Source organism: Panthera tigris, chromosome C2 (assembly GCF_018350195.1).
Source record: "Panthera tigris isolate Pti1 chromosome C2, P.tigris_Pti1_mat1.1, whole genome shotgun sequence".
Classification (NCBI taxonomy): domain Eukaryota; kingdom Metazoa; phylum Chordata; class Mammalia; order Carnivora; family Felidae; genus Panthera; species Panthera tigris.
The window spans coordinates 78,249,161-78,261,160 of record NC_056668.1 but is presented as its reverse complement, the minus strand read 5'-3'; the positions used below and the strand labels follow the sequence as shown (position 1 = coordinate 78,261,160).

Below are 12,000 nucleotides of genomic sequence, written 5' to 3'. Positions count from 1 at the left end.
AAAATCCAGAAAAAGTTTAAAATACAAAATTCAGATACAGAATATAATTATTTGACTTTAAATAATGTCACTGGCACTTCAGTGGAGGTTTGCTGAGCTGTAGCCCTCGTCCCTTCTTACCGCACCACATTGCTATTCCATTGGGAGCACCAACACCTAAGCCCAAGCTGTGCTTCCCAACCTGCTTTACATCATGATCCTTGTGGGAAATGATGGCATGCATTCAGCATACTGGAATCAGTGGGTGGGGCTTCTCCTCACCCAAGGTGACCACTCAGGAACTATGGAAGCCCCTGGCCCCCTCTGACCCTCTACAATGTGGTACACCTGGAACCCATTGAGACACACTGTGCCTTAGCCTGCCAATTGAGAAGCTCCGGACTAGAGAACTGTTTTGCATGGTTAAAGAGAATAATTTTGTTTTATGGACATGCCTATCCAGTGTTTATTCATGCATGGTCTAACCAGTATTTGGGGAGCATCCATTTTATGCAAGCATACTGTTGTAGATGATGGGGGTACCACAATGAGTTTTCTATCGTACCCTGTGGGAGCCAATGAAATTGACAGTAGACAGACTGTGTTAAGATCTTGACACATTTCCTCTCCTTATTTATATACATATAACTTGTAGGTAGCCAGTTTGAATGCCTTATGTTTGTGAAACGGAGTGTGTCTTCTGAAATATGAAGTAGGTATAGTATGATGGGCAAGGGATTACCCAATGGAGGGAGAATCAAGAGATCAATATTCCAACTCCAAATCCGCTACTAGGTGTTTCCCCTCTCTGTGCCTTAGTTTCTTGAATCTGGTAGTTGGACTAGAATCATGGTTTTTAAACTGTACAATATGGATCCCCCTTAGGTGCCATCCTTTCATGCTCTTCATCCAGGAGTGAGTTGGGCTTATTTTGGATGCTCTGCCCTGGTAACTGTTTCCCCAAGCCAAGGATTATGAGAGAGGTGGGCAAGAGTTGAAAACTCCTGGACAAGAGTCACTTCTAAAGATCTTAAGAGCCTAATATCTTCAAACTCTTCTTGTTTCTTGTTATTTTTATCCCAACGAGACCAAAACTGTATCGAGAAATGAGACGTCACCCTCGTTTTTTCCAAGAGTCTTTTCTGTTTCAAAACTGCTTTTGTACCTAAAAAAAACAATAAAGATTGAATATAAGATCACATTTTAATTTTATGAAATGAAAATTTTAACATTTCTAAATGGCAACACTTTATACTCTTCTGCATCTTCAAATACTTATGTGTCTTGATTTAAAATACCTAACCATTGAAGATGCACACACACCTATGCAATATGTAAATTTTAGACATATTTTTTCTGTCATCTAACTAGTAGTTAATGCTTATGTTACCTATAGGCTTCATTTATATTCAGATGATTCTTCTAGCTCTTCTGCCTGTGAATTAGACAAGTTATTTATACTGTACCCAAGGATAGAAAAGATACAACCAGATTGTATCTCCAATTTAAAAACAGTTACATTTGGGAGTTTAGTGTACAAGATTTGTTTGTGATTTTATTTTTATTTTCACTTAACTTTTTTGCTTTTAATCGCAATTGTATTGCCATCACTTCAGAAAAGTTTATAAGCTTCCTTGTTCTTTCTGCTACTCTAACATCTTCTCCCTATAGCCATACCTTCATCGGAGTAACTGCCTAAAACATTTTCTCAAGATTCTAAAAAAAAAAAAATCCTCAAACGGTGCCTAGAATTTTGGAAAAAGAAAAGAAATCCAGACTCTTCATTCAACTTAAGCTGCAAGGTGCCTCACAGCTGGTCAGCAGTTGCCCACTGTGTGTCAGGGATTGTGCAGGTCCTGGGCAAGGGTGGTTCTGATGTGGAGGCTATAGTGTACAGCCCAGACCCTTCTTCACGACCAAGACTCTTATCCTCCCCCCACCCTGACCATTCATAGCTGAGTTCCTTCTCTGGTAATTACTCTCAGTTGGTTGAAGGGAACCTCTTCACCCAAGATCACTCCTTCTTGAGAGCATCCTGTATCCATTGACCAGTAGATGCAGAGTTGTAAGACCCTACCCCCAAGCCTCAAGGAAGGACAACTCTGCAGAAGCATCTTAGCTCCAATAACTTCCCATGTGCAAATCTCTGTTTCAGAATCTGTTTCCTAGGAAGCTCATCCAATGACTATGGCTCCACGCAAGGAGGGTGGTGGTGGTCACAGTTTGCTTATAGAGATCGATATAAATCATGAAATCAAGTACATTATATCACTGTCATCAGAGAAGCATCATATAATCCTATGGGGGTGGAAGAAGTGACTTATTTTTCTTGGGGAGAATTAGCAGTGGGAGAGGGAGAGGGAGCAGAGGGAGAATTAGCAGTGTTTTTCAGAAGAGGCGACATTGGAGCTCAACTTTGAAGAATGAATAGGTATTCTCTAGGCGAAGAAGGATGTGAGATATTCTGGGATTGTAAAAGAACGTAGCTTATTAAAGTGGTGGCAAAGCACTCAGAGTGCAATTGGAAGGTGAGATCCATGGGAAGGAGCAGTAGTGATGGATCCAGAACCAGGTCATGAAACAGTCTTATGCTAGCGTGTGCTCTTTCTTCCTAGCCCTCCCATTAGCCATAGCACCTGTACTGCACACACAAGATGCAGTTTGAGCAGACATACTTAGAGATGCCCTTCTGTCACTTATTTGCTTGGAGATTTATTTCTTTGTCTATTTCCTTAAAAACTATTTTATTAGACATTTCATTTTTACTGGCTTTACAAAAGCTCTGTGTTTATGCAAAGAGGGCATCTTTTAGTCTGGCTTTAAAATAATCATCTATAAGGAGACACAAAGTTCTTCCTCTGTCATGCTTGAAATTCTATCACCAGTAATTTCTGGAATTTCAAGTGGTAAGGCATCGTAAAGATTATACAGTCGAGGTTTCTAGCACATGAACCTTCCTTTCAAACTTCAGACAAGGAGTTGTCCAGTTGTTTCTAGTATATCTCTAGTAATGGAAACATTACCCTTTTCCCACTGTGGTTAATTCTGATCTATCACAAGCAATAAAATTGCAGAGTTGGAATTAATCATTGTACTATAGATGAGAAAAGTGAGCTCTAGAGAGAAGAAATGATTTACCCAAAGGCATACAGTAGATGCTACCAAAGCCAGAGAAAGAATTCATATTCTTCATCTAGCAACTTTCCTTCCCTATGGCAACACAACGATCATCAGATCCCTGTATGAATTAGGTAGTTTCAGGAACCTGGGGTATTAGTCCCTCCTCTGCCCCTAATGAACTCCATGACTCACATCCAAGTGTATCAGTGCTCTGGGTCTATTTTTCTCACCTGTGAAATCAGAGGGCTGGACTAGAGGAACTTCTTGCTCCCTCCACTCTAATGTTATAAAAGTCTTTTATTAAGTGTAGCTGATATACAATGGTATATTAGTTTCATGTGCACAACATAGTGATTCAGAATTCCAGTTGTACAATGAATAAGTCACGGAGGTGAAAAGTACAGCACAGTGAATAGAGTCAGTAACACTGTAATAACTTTGTATGCTGACAGATCGTAGCTACACTTACCATGGTAAGCTTTATAAGAGTCTTTATCCTTGCTCTAAGAGAAGATATGTCTACAGCTCCTAGTGGACCAGCTAGAGACTGAAAGGAGAAGAGTACAGCAAAGGGAGCTGACTAGAGAAGTTTAACATGTCCTCCTCTACCATGTGCTAGCCCAAGCTTCCAGTCAGCTGTATTCTTGGAACCTTCATTTTCTGATCTGTGGGCATATTATAGTCGTCTCACTGTAGGCATACTTTACACAGTTTTTCCTTTGTAGCATAAGTGTTCAGATTACCTGTCCTTTAAACAGTGTTTCCACAGACCATAAAGTCTTTCCTTAGAAACTGACTCAACCTTATATGCTGCTGCTGGTTTTGAGTAAATGGGCTAAATCTTGCAGCCAAGCCTCAATGCAAACAAACACATTTTCTGGTCAAGCATTTTCTGGTTTGTTCAACTCCATTACAGGATTACAGGACTGCCTTAAAAAAAAAAAAAAAAAAAAAAAAAAAAGTTAAAACCCGCAGAAGAGCAAAACACAAGCCCTGGGAAGACAGTTTGCAGCCACATCAGCTCAGATCACCAGGGTAGAAAAAAAGCAGGGCCCTCATTGTCCAGAGCATCATTTTCTCCAGACTTTCATCTTATGTTCTTCTGCTATTTTAATTTCACCACTTCAAAATGGGGGGAAAATAGGTTAATAGTTTCCATGAGTTTAGACTGTGACCAGAGGCATACTAAGCAATTTCAGAACTTTCAGCAACCACAGCTTTGAGGAGAGGATGGTGATGGATATACCAATTCATCTTCGGATGGATTCCAGAGACAGGAGAGTCAGACCAGCCCAGAGATGCCTGGGTAGGATGTAAACAATATTCCTTTTTTTTTTTTTTTTTTGCACACATTCAACCTGGGTTTAGTTTTATTCCAGATACTATACTGGGTATAGCATAGGACAGCAAAATATATTCTTAAGACATGGTCCCCAAGGCCTGCATTGCCCTGATATCAAAATCAGATAAAGACATTTACAAAAGAAAGAAAGAAAGAAAGAAAGAAAAAAGAAAACAACAGGCCAGTATCTCTGATGAACACAGATACAAAAATCCTCAAAAAAAAAAAATATTAGCAAACCAAATCCAACAATACATTTAAAAAAAATCATTCACCAAGTGGGATTTATTCCTGGGTTGCAAAGGTGGTTCAATATTTGCAAATCAATCAGCATGATACAACACATTAACAAGAGAAAGGATAAAAATCATATGATCATTTCAATGGATGCAGTAATAGGTTTTGACAAAGTACAACATCCATTCATGATAAAAAAAAAACATCAACAAAGTAGGTTCTGAAGGAATATATCTCAACCTAATAAAGGCCATATATGAAAAATCCAGCTAATGTCATACTCAATGGTGAAAAACTGAGAGTTTTTCCCCTAAGATCAGGAATAAGACAAGGATGTCCACTCCCACCACTTTTAAATTTAATTTTTAATGTTATTAAAACATTTTTAATGTTTTTGAGAGAGAGAGAGATAGAGAGCGAGCATGAGTGGGGGAGGGGCAGAGAGAGGGAGACACAGAACTTGAACCAGACTCCAGGTTCTGCACTGTCAGCACCAAGACTGACACAGGGTTCAAACTCATGAACCATGAGGTCATGACCTGAGCCGAAGTCAGACCCTTAACTGACTGAGCCACCAAGGGGCCCCACCATTTTTATTCATTAGAGTACTAGAAGTCCTTGCCACAGCAATCAGATAAGAAAAAGAAATAAAAGGCATCCAAATTGGTAAGAAAGAAAGAGACTTTGACTATTTGCAGTCTTGATTTTGACTGTCATGCAGACATGATACTAAATTTAGAAAACCGTAAAGACACCATAAAAAAAAAAAAACTACTAAAACTGTTAAGTTAATTTAGTAAGATCACAGGATACAAAATCAATGTGCAGAAATCCATTGCATCTCTATACACTGATAATGGAGGCACAGAAAAGAAATTAGGAAAACAATCCCATTTACAATTGCACCAAAAATAACAAAACTCCTTATAATAAACTTAACCAAGGAGTAAAGAAACCTATACTCTGAAAACTATACAACATTGATGAAGGAAATTGGAGATGACACAAACAAATGAAAACATATTCTATGCTCATAGATTGAAAGAACAAACATTGTTAAAATGTTGATACTACCCAAAGCAATCTACAGATTTAATGCAATCTCTGTCAAAATACAAACAGCATTTTTCGCTAAACTAGAACAAAAATGTCCTAAAATTTATATGGAACCACAGAAGACTCCATATAGCCAAAACAATCTTGAAAAAGAAAAACAAACCTGAAGGTGTCACAATTCCAGATTTCAGGTTATACTACAAAGCTGTAGTACCAAATCAATGGTTATACTACAAAGGTTACTTGTACTTTATACTACAGGTTATACTACAAAGCTGTAGTACCAAATCAATGTAGTTCCATAAATCAATGGAACAGGACAGAAAGCACAGAAATAAATCCACGATTACATGGTCAATTAATCTTTGATAAAAGAGGCAAGAATATACAATGGGAAAAAGTCTCTTCAAACAAATGGTATCTGGACAACTGAACAGCTACATGCAAAAGAATGAAACTGGACCACTTTCTTATACCATATACAAAAATAAACTCAAGATAGATTAAAGACCCAAATGTGAAATCTGAAACCATACAAATTCTAGAAGAGAGCCCAGTCAGTATTTTCTCTGACATCATCTGTAGCAACATTTTTCTAGATATGTCTCTTGAGGAAGGGAAATAAAAGCAAAAATAAACTATTGGGACTACCTCTTCTTCACATGAAAAGAAACAATCAACAAAACTAAAGGACAAACTACTGAATGAGAGAATATATTAGTAAATAGCCTATCCAATAAAGGGTTAGTATCCAAAAATATATAAAGAACCTATACAATTCAACATGAACACACACAATAATAATAATAATCTAATTAAAAATGGGCAAAAGACATGAACAGACTTCTTTCCAAAGAAGACATACAGATGCCAACAGATACATGAAAAAATGTTTAACATCACTTATCATTAGGGAAATGCAAATCAAAACTACAATGAGATATCACCTCACAACTGTCAGAATGGCTAAAATTGAAAACACAAGAAACAAGTGTAGGCAATGATGTGGAGAAAAAGGGACCCTCGTGCATTATTGGTGAGGATGTAAACTAATGCAGTCACTATGGAAGACAGTAGGGAGGTTGCTCAAAAAGTTAAAAATAGAACTACCTTAGTATCCAAGAATCACACCACTGAGTATTTGCTCAAAAAATGTAAAAACACTAATTTGAAAGGATGCCTGCATCCATATGTTTATTGTGATGTTATTTATGATAGCCAAATTATGGAAACATAATTGTTTCCGTCAACAGATGAATGGATGAGGGATACATATGTAATATTATTCAGCCATAAAAGAAGAATGAAATCTTGCTATTTGTAACAGCGTGGATAGAAGTAGAGAGTATAATGTTAAGCAAAATAAGCCAGTCATAGAAAGACATATCATCTGATCTCACTCATATGTGTAATTTAAGAAACAAAACAAATGAACAAAAGGAAAAAAGAGAGAGAGAGAGACAAACCAAGAAACAGACTCTTAACTACAGAGAACAAACCGATGGTTACCAGAGAGGAGGTGAATGGGGGGATAGATGAAACAGGTGCCGGGGATTAAAAGTACATTTATTGAGATGAGCACAGGCTGATGTATAGAATTATTGAATCACTATATTGCACACTCGAAAGTAATACAACGCTGTATGTTAACTGCACCGGAATTTAATAGCTTTTTTTAAAAAGACATAGTTGCTTCCCTTAAAGAGATTAGTCTAATAGAAGAAATAGACAAATGTGCAAATAATTTTAATACAGTGAACACTGTAAGTACTCAGGAAGGGTAGACAAAGAAGCAATCGATTCCAACTGAAGGCATCAAGGTAGGCTTTACTGGAGAGTTGCCTTCTGACCTGTACCTTGAAAGTTCAAGATGATAAACTGTAGTTCATTCTAGGCATTAGCCAATGCACAGAATTATGGAAGTTTCTCATAAATTTGAAACAGCATGAGCAATCTGAGACATTAGGGGAATCTGACCCTAGAAAGGGAGGTTGAATGTCAGGTAAGGAATTAGTTCTTATCACATTGTGGGGCTATAGAAGTTTTTGCTAGAAGCAAAGTTAGTTGGTCACATCTGTGTGTTGGAAAGGAAACTGGAAGTCACTTAGGGAACAGGGAAGTGTTAGAGAAGGAGAGATGCAAACAAGAAAGCCAATCAGAGACTGTTGCTGTGGTTGAGACATCAGCACACTAGTTATCTACCTATAGGCATTTCTTGTGTGAGAGCTATTTAAAGGTTCTCATGGTAAGAGGGAAATTACTCCTTACTTTCCACATCCCTTCCAGTTCTGCATCTTTCTAATAAGATCCCCATCCCAGGTTTATTCTAGATTGTAAACTCTGAATCAGTCCAGACATCTCACTTGGAATATAGCATATAACAAGGTTGTTTAGTAGACAGTATGGGATTCTAGGGAAGGATGGAAAGTTAATAGCCAATTTTATCAATCTTTCCAAGTCCTGATCAATATATGGTATCCCTTTTGGTGAGGGTTTCGTTTTTTGAAGCTCAGCATATTTTGTAAGACAGATAAGTTGACTTTCTTTTCTGTCCAGCGTGCACAACGCTAAACTTGGAGGTGGTGTTCGAATCAAAGCTTTAAATAATCAAAAGCCTCATGGATTATGCTGAGCCCTGTTTGGGTTCTACAACTGGCATGCTCTGTGAGTCTCCATCATCAGGCAGACCCTCCTAAAATCTTAAGGTCCTTGGTGACTCTCCCAGATTTTTGAAGACTCATCAAGTTTTAGAATAGTGAGGTGTTCTTCCAGTGGAGAACCTTGGTTATGCAGTTCAGGGGGTCAAACAACTACAGCTGTGAGCAAAATCCAGCCCACTTTTGTAAGTAAAGTTTTATTGGAACACAGTCCTGTGCATTTACAACTGCCTTCACACTATGACAGCAGAACTGAATTGCTGCGACAAAACCAGAAATATTTACCGTACGTGCCTTTACAGAAATGTTTGCCATCAACCCTGCAATAGTGGTAGAAAAGGGACGGAAGTCAGAAGACATGTGTTCTAAATGCTTGGTTGGCCACCTACTACCTGGGTGAATTTAGAAAAGACCCCTGATGTACCTTACGTGTTTCTTTGTCTCTATAATAAAGGTATGCACTCTGCTTTCTCCCAAGTACTGTGATAGGCACATGAGCTAATTGTGTCTGTAACAAACACTGCTTGTCTTGCCATAAGGTATTAAATACGTGGAGCTCCTCAAGTCCCAGTTTAACATTGGTATTTATCTCTCCTTCCCCAGAACACCCTGGAACAGTGCAGTGTGTGCTCCAAGCCCATCATGGAGAGGATCCTGCGAGCCACCGGAAAGGCCTATCATCCTCACTGCTTTACCTGTGTCATGTGCCACCGCAGCCTTGACGGGATCCCATTCACCGTGGACGCTGGTGGCCTCATTCACTGCATTGAGGACTTCCACAAGTAGGCAGTCTACTCTGTCCCCTCGAGCCTGCCAGTCCCCTCAAGAGTCTGTCCTTACTGCCTGGTGTCTGGGCCACACATTCTTCTCTCACAGAGCTGTAGGATCTCAGGATTTGATGGGACCTTAAAAATGGAGTTTGTTAATCCCCTCTTCTAATCCAGGAACGGGTGTCCATTAATCCATCTGGTCCTTCACCCCAGTTTCTGCTCAAAGGCTTGCCTGGGGCTCATCCGTCACATCTTTGTGTGTCTCTGATTGTGAGAAAGTTGACTCAGCTGCAGAGTATGTACGTTGGAAATAGGCAGGATACCAGGGTAGCCCTCCCTGGCCTCAACACGAACAAGATGTGTGACAGTGGACAAACCGCTCAATTTCTCCGAGCTTTTCAGTCTGGTCATTAGAACAGAGCCTGTCTTAAAGCTCCCCAGGTGTAATAGTCCACAGTTCTCTCTGGCGCTGACCTCTACGTCTTGCCAGTCTACAAATAGGAGGTCACAGGGAGGCGGACGTGCACACAGAGCAATCAAGTTTGTCTTCCTAGTATAGGCCTCACACGTATTTGGGTCCGTGTCATACCATTAGCTGTCACATCTTCCCGTAACCTGTTTCCCTACCCAGGCCTTCTCCCCCTCAGGATGCTTTCCGATAAAATTAATGCGTGCAGTCTTGTGCAGTCTTATGAAGAGGATTAGAAAGTAGAGTCTCAAGGTCAAGGGAACTTACTCATGGGCCTGGAAAAATATGTCCTTCAGTTCTGTCATTCACAGGGCCCCCTTTCCTCTGTTATAGCTGTGGTGTTCATGAAAATTGTATGCTTTTTGTTTTGCCTTCTTTTTATTTGGCCCCTTTGTTAGTTGGCTGATTTGTTGATGACATTCATTACAAATATATAGTAACCATATGAAAGCTATAGCAGTGATTTGTAAATGGGAGGCACGGAAGCTTTCTGGCTTACTTACGGGGCAGTCTGAGTCTTTGAGGACAGTCCAAAGCTCTCACGGAGATAAAGCTCATGTGGCTCACCAGTTTAGGTCTCCATTCTATGGCCTCCAGATGTGCGGTCTTGTGGGTTATTTTTCACCGCTCTGTTGACTGTCAACAACCAGGAGGAGCTTGCCACAAGCAGTTTGGGGCCTTGAGACTCCTATTTTAAAAAAATGAATTTCCTTAGCACTTTCCAAGTAGCAAAGAAAGGGAAAACCTCACCAAAAGACGTGAGGCTGAATGAATTATAAAACCCCAGAGGCAGGAATTCTCAACCTGAATTAGACAAGTAAGGGCTCACTTTGAAAGGGCAGTCACAGCATAAATTGTACTTCACGTTATTGATATTTTTAGCTTGTAATTACACATGAAAAAAACCTGCATCTATTTAAGGGAAGTGAAAAGATACCAACGGGGAGTGTGTTTCTGTCACTGTGTGCCTCCTTTCTTAGACTTCCCTGAATCCAAGACTGATAGATGTAATCAGAGCACACATGTTTCTGTTGCTGGAAAAGACGGATCTATTACACCCCCCAATTAAAACAGGAAATCAATTCTGACAAATGGAAGTTTATATCTATGCCATTTATCTTTCATTTCTAAGAGTGAGGAGCATAATTAGAGACTTGGGACTGGTGACATAAGTGTGTGGGTCTGAACACTCCAGACAAGCAGACTTGAGCAGCTAAAAGGCAAAAACCATCTCCAGCCCCGATCTCTCCCCCTCCACCACTAATTCCATGGCATGTTAAAACACAAATTATTTTTTTTAAATAATGTTGTCTGCATGATTGGCAGGTATGTAGGGGGAAAAGCTTGATCTTTTCATGATTTCCCAAAGAAAAATAAGAGAGAAATTCTACAGAACCCTGTTTCTGAGCCTTGAAAGTACTAGAACACAAAGCAGCTAAAAGCCTCACCCAGGGTGGGCATTGCAAGGCAAACGAGAGGGTACAGAGCGGGAAACAGCCTTCTTTTGCAGACGGTTTTGGGGGGCCTTGGGCTTGGTCTTTTAGGAAGGAAAGCTTTTAGAAAATCTCTTTCAATTCAGTCGAGCCACATCTGCAGAGAGCCCTCTGGGTGCTCCGTGCTAAAGGAGAGAGATACAAGGAGAGAAGCTGCCTGAGTAGAAAATGCACAGACACACCAAGAAAAACCCCTGTCAGCAAGGAGCTTGCCAGAAGGAGGGGAGGGAATAAGTGCAGAGTATGTGTGATATCAGGCAGAAGGGGCCAGACACGATGAGACAGGCACAGGCGAAGGCTTGAACTGGCAGAGTCCGAGATTACTTGGCCCCGGGATCTGGGTAGGCTTCTGGAAGCAGAATCTGAAAAGTATTTTAAGTGAGAAACAGAAATTCCTGACAGCAGGAACCACTCAGGAAATAAAGAAGGGGTGAAGTGGGGAAGGGCGTCTCTACATTCAAGGAAGATTTGCTTGGCTGTAACTCGAGCAGCCTGAGAGTGGAAGTGAGATACGGAAGGCCCATGAGAAGAGATTGATCTCGCCTTCTTAGCATCCTGTCTTCTAAACTGGTGCTGCCCAAATGTTAATGTGCTTACAAGTCACCTAGGGATCTTGTTAAACTGCAAATTATAATTCAGTAGGTCTGAGGTGGGACCTCCCAATTCCAAATTTCTGACAGTCTCCCCGATCATCTTGGACAGCACTTTGAGTAACAAGCTTCCCAAACACTATTTGTAAGGCCTTGTCAATGGGCCATCCCCTGCATAACCGCCTCCAGTCAATGCTGGCCCAAGTCCTCTATCCTATTAGGTAGCAACTCTTCCTATTTCAGATGACTATTCAAACCAGTTCCCTGGCAAACTGACTGTGTCCACC

The 12,000-nt window shown here is 40.2% G+C and overlaps 1 protein-coding gene across 10 annotated transcripts in view; it reads left to right on the top strand.

Moving 5' to 3' along the window:
- The window catches only part of LOC102953305 (LIM domain containing preferred translocation partner in lipoma), a 673,846-nt gene that overhangs the window by 655,577 nt on the left and 6,269 nt on the right, over positions 1 to 12,000 (top strand). For all 10 annotated transcript variants that reach the window (XM_042998791.1, XM_042998792.1, XM_042998793.1 and 7 more), the window contains one exon: positions 8,995 to 9,173. In XM_042998791.1, the coding sequence (XP_042854725.1) occupies positions 8,995 to 9,173 (179 nt within the window). The remainder of the gene's footprint in view (positions 1 to 8,994; positions 9,174 to 12,000) is intronic.